The sequence below is a fragment of the Phyllobates terribilis genome, unplaced genomic scaffold (genome assembly GCF_046119375.1).
Source record: "Phyllobates terribilis strain yellow unplaced genomic scaffold, ASM4611937v1 Scaffold_1__5_contigs__length_1240528914, whole genome shotgun sequence".
NCBI classification, from domain to species: Eukaryota; Metazoa; Chordata; class Amphibia; order Anura; family Dendrobatidae; genus Phyllobates; species Phyllobates terribilis.
The window spans coordinates 1073386061-1073404782 of record NW_027362761.1 but is presented as its reverse complement, the minus strand read 5'-3'; the positions used below and the strand labels follow the sequence as shown (position 1 = coordinate 1073404782).

Below are 18722 nucleotides of genomic sequence, written 5' to 3'. Positions count from 1 at the left end.
AGTCAGGATTAAGTGGTGTCCCTTCCTTGAAGCACTCAGTATTTTTAATATGATGTTTTAAATATGAATTATTGTTTCTAATAAAGTTGTTTATTTTTCTTTTAACTTATGGTTCTCTTCTTTTCCTGAGCTTTAGTACACTGTGGCTTAGGTAAGGTGTGTATACTAATGAAAGCTGTTGCTTTGGCGACTCCCTAAGGGAGAGGGAGTCTTATATACAGGATGACTCTCAGTAATAGGCTGAGAGCCATTCAGCAGGTTAACTCATTATATTAAATGCTTCCCAGCTATTCACTGGGGGAATTTTACTATGTGCGCACACTGCCTCTTCAAGAATGGGGAAGCGGACCCACATGCACAATAGGTGTGCTGCCAGGAAGTGCATCATGCACAAGCAGGAGACGTGCCAGCCGAAGGGGACAATGCCGAGAGGCCGTAGCAGTGAGTATGCCAGCATACCTCTATGGAGGGGGAGGGGAAGCCATGCAGGCAAGCTGGCAATAGTGTTACAGAGAGGTTTAATACTAGAGATAGGACCATCCTGATTGGGCACATCTAATGAGCAGTAAACATACAGTATATCAAAAAAGTGAGTACACCCCCTCTCATTTTTGTAAATATTTTATTATATCTTTTTATGGGACAACACTGAAGATATGACACTTTGATACAATGTAAAGTAGTCAGTGCACAGCTTGTATAACAGAGTAAACTTGGTGTGCCTCTAAATATCTCAACACACAGCCATTAATGTCTAAATCTCTGGCAACAAAAGGGAGTAAACCCCTAAGTGAAAATGGACAAATTGTGCCAAATTAGCCATGTTCCTTCCCCAGTGTCATGTGACTGATTAGTGTTATAAGGTCTTAGGTGTGAATGGGGAGCAGATGTGTAAAATTTGTTGTTATCGCTCTCACACTCTCTCATACTGGTCAATAGAAGTTAAACAAAGCGCTCTCTGCAGATCTAAAAAAAGAATAGTTGCTCTACATACAGATGGCCTAGGCTATAAGAAGATTGCCAACACCCTGAACCTGAGCTGCAGCACGATGGCCAAGACCATAGAGTGGTTTAACAAGACAGGTTGCACTGAGGACAGGCCTCGCCATGGTCGACCAAAGGAGTTGAGCGCACATGCTCAGCGTCATATCCAGAGGTTGTCTTTTCAAAATAGAGGTATAAGTGCAGCCAGCATTACTGCAGAGGTTACAGGGGTGGTGGGTCAGACTGTCAGTGCTCAGACCATACAACGCACGTTGCATTAAATTGGTCTGCATAGCCGTCATCCCAGAAGGAAGCTTTTTCTAAAGATGATGCACCAGAAAGCCCGTAAACACTTTGCTGAAAACAAGCAGACTAAGGACATCGATTACTGGAACCATGTTCTGTGGTCTGATAAGATCAAGATAAACTTATTTGGTTCAGATGGTATCAAGCATGTGTGGTGGCAACCAGGTGAGGAGTACAAAGACAAGTGTGTCTTGCCTACAGTAATGCATGGTGCTGGGAGTGTCATGGTGTGGGGCTGCATGAGTGCTGCCTGCTGTGGGAAGATACAGTTAATTGAGGGAACCATGAATGCCAACATGTCTCCAGACATAAACCCTATTAAGCATCTGTGGGGCATCCTCATATGGAAGGTGGAGGAGCACAAGGTTTCCAACATCCACCAGCTCTGTGATGCCGTCATGGAGGAGTGGAAGAGGATTCCAGTGGAAACCTGTGAAGCTCTAGTGAACTCCATGCCCAAGAGAGTTAAGGCAGTGCTTGAAAATAATGGTGGCCACACAAAATATTGACACTTTGGGAACAATGTGGCCATTTTCACTTAGGGGTGTACTCACTTTTGTTGCCAGAAGTTTAGACATTAATGACTGTGTATTGAGTTATTTAGAGGGCACACCAAATTGACACTGTTATACAAGATGTACACTGACTACTTTACATTGAATCAAAGTGTCATATCTTTAGTGCTGTCCCATGAAAAGATATAATAAAATATTTACAAAAATGTGAGGGGTGTACTCACTTTTCTGATATACTGTAGAAGTAAGAATCTCTTCGTTCTTGAGAGTGAAGACGATTTTTTAAAACAAGTAAATTGCAAAGTTGTTTGTTTTCGCAAGCACTTTGCAATCCTGACCATTTATCAACATAAACATATCCTTTTAAATTGCTGAATAATTATTATAGAAGTAAATGGAGAAAGCTGCACATGTGGGAGATTGATCTGATATTATGGGATATCCTGTTGTGGAATTGCTACTCACTTGAGTGCATCGTGAGGCAACACAGGAAGTGTTTCCATTTAAATGTCCATGCTGGTTTATTGGTGCTTCATAAACCATGCCACAGGAGAACTCAAATACAGCTATTGTCCCGCACAAAGTGAAACATAAAGTAAAAAGTCTATACAATAGTGCTGGTTTGCCCACTTGGCTTTTGAGTCCAGCAAAGTCACATAATCCAGGAGGTCTGCAACCTCCACACACACACAGACCATGTGTCAAACAACAGACTCCATTTTAACATGTGTACCACAAACAGAGAGGGGGTATGTGGGCAGCCAGAGCAGCCCATCTCTCAAGATGCCCCTAAAACGTGGCCCAGATGCACCAAACAGACCTCTTAGTGCTATGTGCACTAGAGCAATACTCCAGGATTACATCACAGATGACAACCATCTCTGTGATACATACCTCCCATCAACAAGGACAACATCTGCAAGGAGTTTGCACATTCTCCCCATGTTTGTGTGGGTTTCCTCCGGGTTCTCCGGTTTCCTCCCACACTCCAAAGACATACTGATAAGGAATGTAGATTGTGAGCTCTAATGGGGACAGTGCCAATAATGTCTGTAAAGCGCTGTGGAATTAATGGCACTATATAAGTGAGTACAATAAATAAATAAACTATGTGTCTGGTAGACACCTTACACTGTAGATAAGACATAATGAGAATACAGCTTGAACTTAAAATACCCTTTGCACCCCCACATAAACAACAACAGTAATGCATTAAGTAACTTATCTGTTTACAACCAGCACAGCCTTTGCTCACAAGGATTGTTGCTAGGGCGCATAACAACTAACATTGGGTCCTCAGAAAATCTTACATTTTAACTTTCACATAAAACTAGTAAGAGTTCAAACATTAGGGAAGGGGGAATTCAGAAGTTTGCTATGGCACCCAGTCTTTTAGTCTTTTCTAATTACGCCCTTGTCTGACTAACCCCCTTTTTAAGCCATGTTCTTAATCTATTTTGTGGCATGCCATACACAAACTATTTTACCTTTCGATGTACAATTCTCCAAATACTGTACTGAAAACAATTTCCTGTTCTTAATTGTTAACTATTAGCAGGAAAGAATTGTAATGTTTCATATGACAGTGCCATTCCTTTCCATGCCAGCAGCTGGCTAACATCCCTGACATTATTTTAGCGGAATTATGCTCATGATTCATCCCACTGGCATTACTTTAGTCTATCTTGACAGCTTCTGCCAGACTAATTTTTTCAGACTAATTCCTCTACCAACATTATGTCTGCCTGATTGTATCTTCTAGGGTTCTGATTTCCTTTATATTATTATCTATTAGTCTGCACCTTTCTAAAGGGAACCTGTCAGAGGATCTGTGGTGTCCAAATAGTGTTCAGCGCGAATCAGAGCCTGGTTACACAATTGCAGCCAGGTATAGTGTCTCTAAAATGCTCCAGTGTATCGGAGAAAATATACACTGCTCAAAAAAATAAAGGGAACACTTAAACAAAAGAATATAACTCCAAGTAAATCAAACTTCTGTGAAATCAAACTGTCCACTTAGGAAGCTACACTGATTGACAATCAATTTCACATGCTGTTATGCAAATGGAATAGACAATAGATGGAAATTATTGGCAATTATCAAGACACCCTCAACAAAGGAGTGGTTCTGCAGGTGGGGACCAGAGACCACATCTCAGTATCAATGCTTTCTGGCTGATGTTTTGGTCACTTTTGAATGTTGGTTGTGCTTTCACACTCGTGGTAGCATGAGACGGACTCTACAACCCACAGAAGTTGCTCAGGTAGTGCAGCTCATCCAGGATGGCACATCAATGCGATCTGTGGCAAGGTTTGCTGTGTCTGTCAGAGTAGTGTCCAGAGGCTGGAGGCGCTACCAGGAGACAGGCCAGTACACCAGGAGACGTGGAGGGGGCTGTAGGAGGGCAACAACCCAGCAGCAGGACCGCCACCTCTGCCTTTGTGCAAGGAGGAACAGGAGGAGCACTGCCAGAGCCTGGCAAAATTACCTCCAGCAGGCCACAAAAGTGCATGTGTCTGCACAAACGGTTAGAAACCGACTCCATGAGGGTGGTATGAGGGCCTGACGTCCACAGATATAGGTTGTGCTCACAGCCCAACACCGTGCAGGACGCTTGGCATTTGCCACAGAACACCAGGATTGGCAAAGTCGCCACTGGCGCCCTGTGCTCTTCACACATGAAAGCAGGTTCACACTGAGCACATGTGACAGACGTGACAGAGTCTGGAGATGCCGCGGAGAGCGATCTGCTGCCTGCAACATCCTTCAGCATGACTGGTTTGGCAGTGGGTCAGTAATGGTGTGGGGTGGCATTTCTTTGGAAGGCCGCACAGCCCTCCATGTGCTCGCCAGAGGTAGCCTGACTGCCATTAGGTACCGAGATGAGATCCTCAGACCCCTTGTGAGACCATATGCTGGTGCGGTTGGCCCTGGGTTCCTCCTAATGCAGGACAATACCAGACCTCATGCGGCTGGAGTGTGTCAGCAGTTCCTGCAAGATGAAGGCATTGAAGCTATGGACTGGCCCGCCCGTTCCCCAGACCTGAATCCGATTGAGCACATCTGGGACATCATGTCTCGCTCCATCCACCAATGTCACGTTGCACCACAGACTGTCCAGGTGTTGGCGGATGCTTTAGTCCAGGTCTGGGATCAGATCCCACAGGAGACCATCCGCAACCTCATCAGGAGCATGCCCAGGCGTTGTAGAGAGGTCATACAGGCACGTGGAGGCCACACACAATACTGAGCCTCATTTTGACTTGTTTTAAGGACATTACATCAAAGTTGGATCAGCCTGTAGTGTGTTTTTCCACTTTAATTTTGGGGGTGACTCCAAATCCAGGCCTCCATTGGTTAATAAATTTGATTTCCATTGATGATTTTTGTGTGATTTTGTTTTCAGCACATTCAACTTTGTACAGAACAAAGTATTCAATGAGAATATTTCATTCATTCAGATCTAGGATGTGTTATTTGAGTGTTCCCTTTATTCTTTTGAGCAGTGTACTTTGAAGATTCGGCCGAGGACCATAGCTGGAGATGAGACTAGTCCAACTCGACCCCAATGCAGTGACCAGTGATTGACAGGTCTTTCCCTTGCTTGTACATAGGGAGAGACCAATTAATCACCTCTAGGAGCACTGGGAAGAACGCCAAGAACGGAGCCGGAGTAGTCATGTTTTCAGCTATGGTTTGCGAAGTGTGAATTACCTGACAGGTTCCTTAAAGGGAACGTGTCGGGTTATTCCATTGTACAAAAAATGCTCACCTATGTACTACAGTCACGATCTTGTCAGTTCACTGGGCAGTACTCACGAGATCATTATTTCGGAGATGCAGGAACAGGCTCCCGCTCACTTGGCTAAAACAATTGTTCACTGGAAACTTGGTGACGTCATTTCATAGAAAATTCCTGTTAACACTTGTACAGTATAAACACGTTACATTTCATTTTGTTGCCATCTCAAACCTTGGAAACTCAAATGCAGACAAGTAATCTATTAAAAAAAACAGCATACAAACCAGTCTGAACACAGGTCACACTTTCAGTTTTGCTGCACTTTTTGTTATGAAGGATTGGCCTCCAGCCTAGTATTTCAGCTTGCATTCAGTAAAGCGATAGAGCAGCAATACTAGATAAAACCTTTAGGCCGGAGTTACATTAGGTAAAGAATACAATGCAAGAGTATCGCATGCAATATGCTAATGACACTCAGCTCAAACTCTGCTGTGAACGAGAGCAGAGTGTCATGCTACGGTGATCCGATCTTCTCACATGCGAGAATTGGATCACAGGTGAGAAGGAGAGATTAATCTCTCCGTCTTCTCCATTGCCTGTCTCAGCGTATATTGGACTGCACTCAAATGACATCCGAGTGCAGTCTGATGTTTTGCACGCAGCCATTGACTAGAATGGGGGCGCGCCGTGCGAGATAGGCTGCCAATCGCAGGTTTGCTCTGCCTTATTGAATAACACTGGTCAGAGTGCAATGCGAGATTTTCACTCCTACGTATTATGCGCCAGTGTGAGCGAGCCTTTAGATGTGGTGCTTTAAAGTAAAGTATCCATGTTTCTAATCATGAAAACCATGTAAAAATGGAGTTTCATGGCTGCACTGAAAAACTCCCCACAAAAGTATAGGGGAACAGGATTGGGGAAATGCTACAGTTTTCTGTTGGAAATCCATAGAAAAATATTTTGGTTGGTCTGAACCCATATCTATGGAGCCCCTTCACCCTTCTGACACATAAGAATATGTACCATTAACATGAACATTAAAACCATAATACTTTTATTTATTCTTCCTTTGAATGGTGCATTATTGGCGAATATGTTCACTTCACATAATTAAGGATTAACAATTGCAGACTTAGATTTTAGTGCGCCATGAAATGACCATCTGTAAGCCGATAATTGACTCTTCCTCTGCACTCTAGTAACCTGCCTTTTTTATCAATACTGACGAGTATTATATATAAGCCATGGTAAATTACATAACATATACCATACACTGAGTGGCTTATGTTACATAAAATATACTGTTGTTCAGTAGAATTAGGGTCACAGTCCCTACATCATGCTGCTCTCAGATTACGTAACAAAAACCTAGTGACAAGTTCACTTTAATGTGTTACTAGTAAAGGTGTATGAGCATTATGTCTTCAGCAACTAAGGCTGGGGTGACTAGAGTAAAAACATCAGTCCCATTCTCATCCAAGAGAGTAGGACGATTTTTTTCTCACTTGTCATCCATGTACTGTCCGTATACAATTTGTTTTTTTTTACTTAGCAGCTATTAATCATTTACATGACCACTTACAGTTTCCCATCTTACAGAATTACAATGTATCCTTAAAAATCGGATATCATACTGATGGCCCATATGACATCCAATATTTTTCTCGCACCCATCCGATTTTGGAGTGAAATCGTAGGATGCTGATTTTTTACTCATGCACTCATGCTAAATACAGCTGAGATCTGTACTGCCTCATTAATAACATTGGTCCGAGTGCAGTACCTTTTTTTTATCAAATTGCACTCATCCGAGTTATACGCCTACTGTGAGCCCTAAATCTGTAGTTTGATATGGTGGAATTGATTCTCAAACTAAATAACTAAATAAAAAGGCAAATTGATATCAGCCATATGTACAATGATCTGTACCGGTATTGAATGAGTTCTGACCCTTGCCAGCAGTTTAGGTAAGAAAATATGTACTTTTGTTGCATCAGTCCAAAGGTTTGTACATGGTAATTTTTTCAGCATTTATTGACTGTTATGGGGAAATTCAAAACTCTCAGGGTACTTTATTACAAGTGACACTTTGTTTTCTACAGTGACATTCAGACTGCATACAAAAATATCTCCATAATATCATAGTTTTTTTTCAAAAGATTTTCCAGAGTTTTTTTTTTTTTTGAGTGTTTTTTTTTTTGTTTTTTTTTTGCTTAATATATATTTTTCTTGACAGTTTAACCCCCTTCTGTTGCCCCTGATTTATCATATCAGTTGATTGAGTTCTAATTTCTTTTTGTTTCCCGATAGTAGGTATACCATGGTAGGGTGTCTTTCTTTATATATTTTTTATTTCTTGTATTGTTTTTTGTATGTGTTTTATGTTTCTTCACATTTCTTCCTTTGTCATTTATTTTATTATTACAAGATTTTTCTTTGTTTATTTTTGATTTTCTTATTTTTATTCCTTATTTTTGCAAGGAAATTTTTTTTTTTTTCTACTTTATAAATGCCGTGTATACACATACTTTGCTTATCTGGCGGACGCGCCATCCCCCTTTCTTTTCCTTTTCTTTTTCTTCTCCATTATACTGAACCGCGGTGCTACTTATCATGCCGCTTGGCTTGCGTTCCGCTGCGGCTAGCATGTGGAACGCAGGCGCTCCAGACACAAGGAGACTAGAAGTGACGTTAGCGCGTCATTTCCATTTGCATTCCACCACGATACACGGCTGAACGCACTTCCGGCTGCTATTTCTATGGCGGTTTATTCACACCACTGCTGCCTCTATGGCGGTTTATCTATACTGCGCAGTTTGTGTCCTGGTACGTGTACCTGTACCAGGACTGCAAATGCCTGCCTTTTCCCTTTCATTCATTACACCTGATAATGGTCACATGCTCCTTTTGATACTGGGTATTTAAACATGAGCAACACACTACCTCATTATCCCTGATGAAGCTGCTGGTGAGCAGCGATATTTGTTGGGTCCACTCACTTTGTAGGTAACTATATGCTTTCATCTGCCAAGGTCACGTTTTTTTACCGCAAATATTGATTGTTTATTAATACACTGTGTGCAGAATTATTAGGCAAATGAGTATTTTGATCACATGATACTTTTTATACATGTTGTCCTACTCCAAGCTGCATAGGCTTGAGAGCCAACTACCAATTAAGTAAATCTGGTGATGTGCATCTCTGTAATGAGGAGGGGTGTTGTCAAATGACATCAACACCCTATATAAGGTGGGCTTAATTATTAGGCAACGTCCTTTCCTTTGGCAAAATGGGTCAGAAGAGAGATTTGACGGGCTCTGAAAAGTCCAAAATTGTGAGATGTCTTGCAGAGGGATGCAGCAGTCTTGAAATTTCCAAACTTTTGAAGCGTGATCACCGAACAATCAAGCATTTCATGGCAAATAGCCAACAGGGTCGCAAGAAGCGTGTTGGCCAAAAAAGGCGCAAAATAACTGCCCATGAATTGAGGAAAATCATGCGTGAAGCTGCCAAGATGCCATTCGCCACCAGTTTTGCCATATTTCAGAGCTGCAACGTTACTGGAGTATCAAAAAGCACAAGGTGTGCAATACTCAGGGACATGGCCAAGGTAAGGAAGGCTGAAAAACGACCACCTTTGAACAAGAAACATAAGATAAAACGTCAAGAATGGGCCAAGAAATATCTTAAGACTGATTTTTCAAAGGTTTTATGGACTGATGAAATGAGAGTGACTCTTGATGGGCCAGATGGACGGGCCAGAGGCTGGATCAGTAAAGGGCAGAGAGCTCCACTCCGACTCAGACGCCAGCAAGGTGGAGGTGGGGTACTGGTATGGGCTGGTATCATCAAAGATGAACTTGTGGGACCTTTTCGGGTTGAGGATGGAATGAAGCTCAACTCCCAGACCTACTGCCAGTTTCTGGAAGACAACTTCTTCAAGCAGTGGTACAGGAAGAAGTCGGTATCGTTCAAGAAAAACATGATTTTCATGCAGGACAATGCTCCATCACATGCATCCAACTACTCCACAGCGTGGCTGGCCAGTAAAGGTCTAAAAGAAGAAAAAATAATGGCATGGCCCCCTTGTTCACCTGATCTGAACCCTTTAGAGAACCTGTGGTCCATCATAAAATGTGAAATCTACAGGGAGGGAAAACAGTACACCTCTCGGAGCAGTGTCTGGGAGGCTGTGGTGGCTGCTGCACGCAATGTTGATCGAAAACAGATCAAGCAACTGACAGAATCTATGGATGGAAGGCTGTTTAGTGCCACCATAAAGAAAGGTGGCTATATTGACCACTAATTTTTTTGGTTTTTGTTTTTGCATGTCAGAAATGTTTATTTCTAAATGTTGTGCACTGATATTGGTTTACCTTGTGAAAATAAACAAGTGAGATGGGATTATATTTGGTTTTTATTAAGTTGCCTAATAATTCTGCACAGTAATAGTTACCTGCACAAACAGATATCCTCCTAAGATAGCCAAATCTAAAAAAAAAAACACTCCAACTTCCAAAAATATTAAGCTTGGATATTTGAGTCTTTTGGGTTGATTGAGAACATAATTGTTGATCAATAATAAAAATAATCCTCTAAAATACAACTTGCCTAATAATTCTGTCACAGTGTATATTGATCCAGTGGTCAGTGACCTAAGGTATTGTTTTCTATCTGGACTCAATAAATACTTGACTTTTCACAGTACCTACAAAGTTTAGAGTTTTTTTTGCATTGCTGGGTTATTTTCCCATACCTCTTGTATCTGAATATTTTCTGCACAGGCTGTGTTTTTAAAAAAAACTGGGTTGTTTGTGTGTTGTTGATGTATTATTAATAGTGTTGAGCGAGCACTAAAATGCTTGGGTGCTCGAAGCTCGGGCCGAGCTCGCCGTAATACTCGGGTGCTCGACCCGAGCAACGAGCCCAATGTTAGTCTATGGGAGACCCGAACATTTTTGCGGCGGCACCCACGGCAGTCTGTATAAAGCCTAAAAAGTGCCCAAAACGATAGTGACAGTGCTCAAAAGACATGGAGACAGCATGGGGATCGCCCCAGGAAGCATTTCTGACCCCCAGGTCACTGCTGTCAACAACGTGGTCAGAGGTATTAAGCCACTTTTATGGGCTCACAATAAAACGTTCAAAAACAAAATTGAAACGGTTTTCCTGTGAAATATGTTAAGGAATTTCCTTTCCAGGGTAAAGACTTGTGTATAAGGTAAAATAAATAACTAAAAACAAAAATACTCCTCCACACCTTGGGCTATGTTCACAAGTAGCATTTTTTTATGCGTTTTTGCACTTTTGTATTGCTTTCAACCGTGACAAATGCATTCACCGGGAAATGTCATTTTAACATTTTACAACCTTATCTGGCCATGTGCTGTGTGACACATGCATACAGTGCTGAAAAGACATGGGAACAGCATGGGGAAGACCCCTGGAAGCATCTCTGACACCCAGGTCACTGCCTAAAAGTGTGCCCATCAGAAGTGATCCTTGCCGCATGAGAAGATGCAGACTTGCAACTATCCCCGTGCAAGTCCTTTTCCCAGGGCAGTGTTCAATTGTACCTCCCCCATTCCTTGCAATGCAAATGCAAGTATGCAGCCTGCCACCCACCCACCCCCAGGCTGCAATACCATACTGCTAGCTTGCTTGCACTTGAAATTGGGCCTTTTAGTCATGTGGAGGCGGAATCTGGCCACCACGTCATGGCTGCGTCCTATTTGAAGGACAGCCTAACCACAAACAAGTGGAAAAGTGAATGTGGCCAGGGATGGTCCATCTCACACCTTCAGACTGGGTTAATATTGTGGAAGCCGGGACACAGTTGGACACTGGGATGCAACACGTCCTGCAGACATAGAGGATTGCAGGTCCTGGGTCAATCAGGCTTCAACACAAAGTTCAGAAGGTAGACAGCAGCAGTGGTCGGCCTCCTACACAACAAGTAAATTATTCATGATCATGAGGCCATCCATCTCCTTAGCTTTCTGATCCTTGGAATGCAAGCGCATGTATGTAGTAGCGGCTAGGCCTGAGGTGGTCAGCATTTTGGCGCATATCCTACCTCCTCCGAGGATTCCTGGATGTTTTCCTGCTACTATCCCAGTTCTATGACTCCCGTTAAAACAAAGCTTCAGGTGATAAATGAGGGATGAGGTGGTGGCAAAGGAGAAAGAGCAGGAGGAACAGGGACCATTCACATCAATATCAGGCCAGTCAACCACATATGTCTTGTAGGATATGTTTCTGTAACAAGAGGAGCGGTTCGGCTACACAGTTATAGGGCATACAGTGAGTGCAATGCCTAACAAAAATTTGGAGGCACTCCAATGCCCCTTGGAAATGACATGGAGGTCAGAGGGCCTTAACTAAACCGTTTTTTCCATTTATAGCAACTGAGTCTCCTGTGCACTGTTGGCCTAAGCAGTGAATGGAAGGCTTTCCAAAAATTATGAGGAACTGCAATGGCCCTTGAAATTGACGTGGATTACAGCATACTAAAAACCTTCTACCCATTATTGGGGAGTGGGTCTCCCTTAGTGTTCGCCTATGCATTGAAAAGCAAAAGCTGACTTAAACTAGGAGGAAATGCAATGCCCGTTGGAAGAGCTGTGGAGTTCAGAATGGTTTAACAAGACGGTTTTAATGCCCCTTGGAAGAGACGTGGAGGTCGCAGTAGCTTAACAAGACGGTTTTAATGCCCGTTGGAAGAGACGTGGAGGTTGCAGTAGAATAAAAAGACAATATCAATGCCCCTTGGAAGAGCCATGCAGTACAGCTTCTTAAAAACATTATTCCCATTATTGGAGTGGGTCTCCCATAGTCTTTGCCTATGCCTTCCAAGCAAAAGCTGCAAAAATTAGGAGGGAGGAACTTGCAATGCTGGCAACACGGACCAAGGTCACCCTGGTGGTGGAGGCTGAGGATAAGGAGAAGAGCAAAATACAGCCGAAATGAGGAAGCTTATACCCATGTGTGGGTGTGAAGCGGTGCATGGGAATACACCTCCCGAAATAACACAGTGGATTAGACTTTATGTTACTCTGCTGTCATTTGGTGGTGATGAGAAGTCTGGCCCAATCCAGCCCTTGTTCATTTTGATAAGGGTCAGCTTGTCAGCATTGTCAGTCGACAGGCGAGTGCGCTTATCAGTTATAATTCCCCCAGCGGCACTAAAAACACGCTCTGATAACACGCTAGCAGCAGGGCAGGCCAGGACCTCCAAGGCGAACAGAGCGAGTTCATTCCAAGTGTCCAGCTTGGATACCCAATAATTAAAAGGCACAGAGGAATCACGGAGGATGCTGGTACGGTCGGTGAGGTACTCCCTCACCATCTTTTGAAACTTTCCACTCCTTGTGAGAGTACCCCGCGCCTCAGGGCCTGTAAGCTGGGCGGGTCTCAGAAAACTGTCCCAGAATGTTGACAGTGTTCCCCTGCCTCTGCTGGATTGGAGTTGCGTCTCTCTCGCCTGTACGCCTTGGCTGGGCAACGAACTGTGAGCTCTGTCGCTAGCGTGTTCAGATGGGAATTTTTTTAACAGTTCTGCAGCAAGGGCCTTCTGGTACTGCCCCATTTTTGTAGACCTCTCCACCTCAGGAATAAGAGAGTTAAAGTTCTCCTTGTAGCGGGGGTCTAAAAGTGTCACCAACCAGTAATGACTGTCACCCAACATTTTGACAACGCGAGGGTCACGGTTAAGGCAGCGTAACATAAAGTCAGCCATGCGTGCCAGACTGGTAACGGGCAAGACTTCCGTGTCCTCACCAAGATGGCGACTGACCATGCTCTCCTCCTTCCCCCCCCCCCTGTCCTCAGTCCACCCACGCTGAACTGACGGTATGACAGTTGTACAGGTACTGCCATCTACAGCGCTTGATACCAGTTCCTGTTCTTCCTCCTCCTCCTCCTCTCCCTCATTGTCCCCCAATGCATGTTGGGATGAGATGAGGCTGAGCTGTGTGTAATCGCCCGCTACGGCTTCTTGATGCATCTCATCATACTCTGGCTGCAATGCCTCCTCTTTAATTCTCTGCAGAGAGTGTTGAAAAAGACGGACAAGTGGGATGCTGACGCTAATGATGGCGTCATCGCTATTCACCATCTTGGTGGCCTCCTCAAAGTTTGTCAGGATGGTACATATGTCAGACATCCAGGTCCACTCCTGAGGTCTTATGTGTGGAGTCTGACCTGAATATCGATGGCCTTGTTGCAGCTAGTACTCCACAACTGCTCTCTTCTGGTCACAAATCCTTTGCAACATGTGGAGGGTAGAGTTCCAACGTGTGGGGACATCACACACCAGTCGGTGTCCCGGAAGCTACAAACGCTGCTGCAACACAGCAAGGGCGGCGGAAGCTGTAGCTGACTTCCGAAAATGAGCTGACAGGTGGCGTACTTTGACGAGCAGATCTGGCAACTTGGGGTACGATTTAAGAAACCGCTGAACCACGAGGTTAAGCACATGAGCCAGGCATGGTACGTATGTGATCTCGCCTCAGAGCTGCCACCAGGTTATGGCCATTGTCACACATGACCATGCCTGGACGTAGGTTCAGCAGTCTCAGCCACAGATCTGCCTGCTCTTTCACAGCTGGAAACAACTCACAAGCAGTGTGAGGTTTCTCATCTAAGCTTATGAGTTTCAGCACAGCCTGTTGCTGCTTGGCTGAGGCAGTACTGCAGTGCTTCCAGCTTGTAACTGATGTGGTGATATCTGAGATGGAGGCTGAACATGAGGAGGAGGATGATGCTCAGGAGCTGTACACTGTGGGGGCAACTCTGACTGACAAAGGGCCCTTAATCCTCAGTGTGGGGAGGATGTGTTCCGTCCCAAGGACCGACTGGGTCACAGTTTCCACTATGTTTACCCAGTGTGCCGTCAGGGAGATGCACTTGTCCACATGTCCGTTGTCAGGTGGACTGTCCCAGTAACTGCGTTGTTGAGGGCACGGCAGATGTTTTGGGACACGTGCTTGTGTAGTGCGGGGATGGCACACCGGGCAAAATAGTGTCGGCTGAGGACAGAGTACCGAGGGACCGCCATCGCCATAAGGTTGCAGAAGGATTCCGTCTCCACCAGCCTAAAAGGCAGCATTTCCAACGCAAGCAGTCGTGAAATGTGCGAATTTAGGACTGTGGCCTGTGGGGCGTTAGCTGCGAATTTCCGTCTTCGTTCAAAGGTCTGAGATATGGACAATTGAACGCTGTGGTGGGACGTGGACGTGGACGTTGATGCTGTTTCTTGAGAAACTGCCATAACAAGTGAAGACTGAGAGGAGGGGGCATCTTTACATGCAGTACAGACAGGGGATTGCCTTGCACGCACAACAGAGGGTTCTATTACACGCACAACAGTGGAAGAAGCAGTGGTGACACCCACTGACACTGGTCGTGGACCCTGGGGTTCGCCCCACAAAGTTGGGTGCTTTGCTGCCATGTGCCTGATCATGCTGGTGGTGGTCAGGCTGGTAGTTTTGTCACCCCTGCTGATGCTGGCCTGGCAGGTGGTACAAATGGCCTTTTTGGGGTTATCAGCAGAGTCTTTAAAAAAATTCCAGACTCTGGAAGACCTACTGCTTGTTCTGGCAACGTCCCTCGTGTTGGTGTTATGGGGAACTGTTGCCCGCCTTCTGTGTGCGGCCACCACACTGCTTCTTCCTGCCTGTTGGGGTACTCTGCCTCCCTCCCCCTGTGTGCTGCTGGCCTCGCTCTGCATGTCCTCCTGCCACGTTGGGTCAGTTACTAGATCATCCACCACCTCCTCCTCTTCCACTTGCGCACCACGATCCTCCTCCTCACTTCGTGGCAATTGTGTCTCGTCATCGTCCACCTCTTGTGACAAATTGCCAGCGTCGACTTCCTGTAGCCGTGGCTGTTCAAATATTTGGGCATCACTACATGGGATCTCCTCTTCCACCACTTCAAGCGGAGCAGGCAAGGGGCACAAATATGGAAATGGACCAGTGAACAGCTCTTCAGAGTGTCCAACTGTGGGATCAGTTGCTGTCTGACTACACTCGGCATGGTGGGAGGAAGGAGCATCAGGATGAGAAGGAGTATGCGGTGGAGACTCACGGCTACTAAAACTTGACCGTGTGGAAGACAGATCGGAGGTGGTGGTGCCCAGGTAACTGGAAGTTTTATTTGCTATCCAATTAATAATCTGTTCACACTGATCAGTTCGCAATACTGGTGTTGTAGTGTGGTTCCCTAGTAATTCGGTCAAGAAGTGGGAGCGAGAAGATGTGGCTGTTGGTTGTGGCACATTTTCACCTTGGCCATGGCCCCGTCCTCTGCACGCACCATCACCAGAACGTCCAGTTCCACGTCCCTTGCCACGCGCCTTGCCCATTGTAAATGAAGTAAAACAGCTTACACTTGCACTATCAATGGAAAAAGGGTAATGAAAAGGAGATTAGAACCGTGGAAGAGGAAAACCACAGTTCTATTTCTCTGGCCTACACCAGAATCTTTTAGACAGATATATTTGTGACTGAACAGACAGGGAGACACTACTACTGTCTTTCTTTAAGGAAAAAATAACAAAAGCTGGATAATACAGAGATTTGAACCGTGGAACTGCAAAACCACAGTTATATGTTTTCTGGCCTACACCAGGGGGAGGGGGGGGAATACCAAAAGGTTAATAAGACGCGTATTTGGACAGTCTGACTGAGGGGGAAAAGAAAAAAAAATTCAGGATTTAGATGAAAAAAAAAAAAAAATTTTCTGGCCACTGAGACCGGGGTGATAACTCTAGCAATTTGACCAACAGGAGCACACAGGACTGTAATGCAGCATTTGCTGGTATAACCACTGCGTCTCCTATACAGCCTGCCTGCCTGCCTGATATGTGGGATGGATATTAGTCCTGAGAAGGACTGTTTGTTTGATGTAGCAGGCTTTAGAGACCCTACACTAACTATTTCGGAGTATAAATCTCTCCCTAGCTCAGCAGCACTGACCCTACACTGTCTGATCCAGAGCGACTGTGTCCAAGATGGCGGCGCCCGGTTTTAAATACTTGAGGTGACACTGTGCAGCCACCCAATCACTGTAATGCCCACAAACAACATGGCTGCGGCATTCCGGTGACTGGCTGGCAATCCCTGCATGTTCATTGGCTCTGTAAAGAGCGCCAAACGTGCAGGGCGGAGACCCGAGCTCCCGCCCGAGTAACCCGGAAGTGCTCGCCGAACATCCCAAGTAGTGAGATGCTCGGGCGAGTACCGAGCTGTGTCGAGCATGCTCACTCAACGCTAATTATTAATAAAAACTTTTTGATATTTTGCATTACATTTGGGAGTGCATGGTCTTTGTTTGCCCTATGCCCTTTTCTCTTCTGTATAGCAATTGATTCCCAGCGTGGGTTCACTATAGCACCCCTTTGTTAAACCCCCCCCCAAAAAAAAAATAAAAATAATTTTTTAGCTAATCATTGAGCGGTGCCCGCTAAATGTGTTGTGTATAGTTTTTAATCTCTTACCGCCGAAGCCTGTTTTTCACCTTCCTGACCAATTTTTCAATTCTGTCCAGTGTCACTTTATGTGGTAATAACTCTAAAATGCTTCAACATATCTCAGTGATTTTGAGATTTTTTTTCATGACACATTGTACTTCATGTTAGTGGTAAATTTAGGTTGATATGATTTGCGAAAAACTCGAAATTTTTGAACCTGAATTTTTTATGCTCTTAAAACAGATGGTCATACCATTTAAAAATAATTAATAAACAGCCAAAAGTGACCCCATTTTAAAAACTGCACGTTTCAAGGTATTCAAAACCACATTTAGATAGTTTGCTAACCCATTAGTTGCTTCACATGAATTAAAACAAAGTGGAAACAAATTAAAAATTTGTTATTTTCAACAAAAATATTGCTTTAGCCCCAAATTTATCATTTTTTACAAGGATAACAGGAGAAAATGGTGTGTACAATTTGTTGAGCAATTTCTCCTGAGCACGATGAAACCGCATATGTGGTCAAAAACTACTGTTTGAACGCATAGCAGGGCTCAAAAGGGAAGGAGCACTATTTGAATTTTGGAGCACAATTTTGGCAGGAATAGATAGCGGACATCATGTTACATTTGCTGACCCCAAATGTGCCAAAACAGTAGAACTCACACAAGTGACTTCATTTTGGAAATTATACCTTCAAGGAATTCAACAAGTGGTGTGGTGAGCATATTGAACCCACAGGTGGTTCACAGAATTTTATAATATTGGAACGTGAAAATAAATTTTATTTTTCCACAAAAATTTTTACTGTAGCCTCAAGGGTAACAGCAGAAAATGGACCACATACTTTGTTGTGCAATTGTATCATCATTAGAGATGAGCGTTGTTCTACTCGAACTGTTCGCCAATCTCAAATTCGAGCTGTTTTGGGCGGTGTTCGAGCCGTTCGGCGAACACGAACAATTTGAGAAAAATTCGGCTGTTCGAGGTTATGTTCGATAACTGTTCGTGCACCAAAATCATAACTGGATTTTTTCTCAGTAATGATGAAAATTAATGTTAATACGCAGTTTGAGTGTACAGCGGGGTGGGGGGAGGGGCAGGGGATGGATCTCTGCAGGAACAATGAAGATCTTCATTTTTTTTTCTCTTTCCCGCATTTGCAGTGGGGAGGTGCAATCTGTCAGCCTATCAGCAGCGCACACACGGAGCGAAGTGCTTTTTTTCACACAAGCAAGGGCATGTGTCATTGGCAGTGTATGTCACATGTCCTTGCCCTATAAGACCAAGCCATTTTCCCCGTCGCCACCATTTTCTCACTGCTGCAGCTGCGTGTTAGACGGCACCGCTGTTGCTGTGTGCGCTATACCTTGTTAATTTCAAGCCAATTTTCGCACAAATCTACAGATAGCTTGGGAGTAGGGAATAGTTGTGATTGCAGTCCTTTTAAGGACTAGGTTACAGCATTTCCTACGACTTTTATCAGGCAGGTCTGTGCTCTTAAATAGATAGATTGTGGGAGTAAAGACTAATTGTAATTGGAGTCCTTTTCAGGACTAGGTTACATCAGTTCCTATCAGTTTTTGCCAGGCAGGTCTGTGCCAGTGCTGTGCAAGTTTTTTTCACAGCATTTGGCTGAATCTAGCAAAGCTAATCCTTTTTGGCCTATTGCAGAGTGTGTTAGTCAGTGGAGTAGC

General features: G+C 44.2%; 1 protein-coding gene across 2 annotated transcripts in view; it reads left to right on the top strand.

Moving 5' to 3' along the window:
* The first annotated feature begins 237 nt into the window (after positions 1–237).
* LOC141159937 (uncharacterized) overlaps positions 238–18722 on the top strand; it is a 405956-nt gene continuing 387471 nt past the window's right edge. For both annotated transcript variants that reach the window (XM_073645501.1, XM_073645499.1), the window contains exon 1: positions 238–441. In XM_073645501.1, the coding sequence (XP_073501602.1) occupies positions 277–441 (165 nt within the window). In that variant the 5' untranslated portion in view covers positions 238–276. The remainder of the gene's footprint in view (positions 442–18722) is intronic.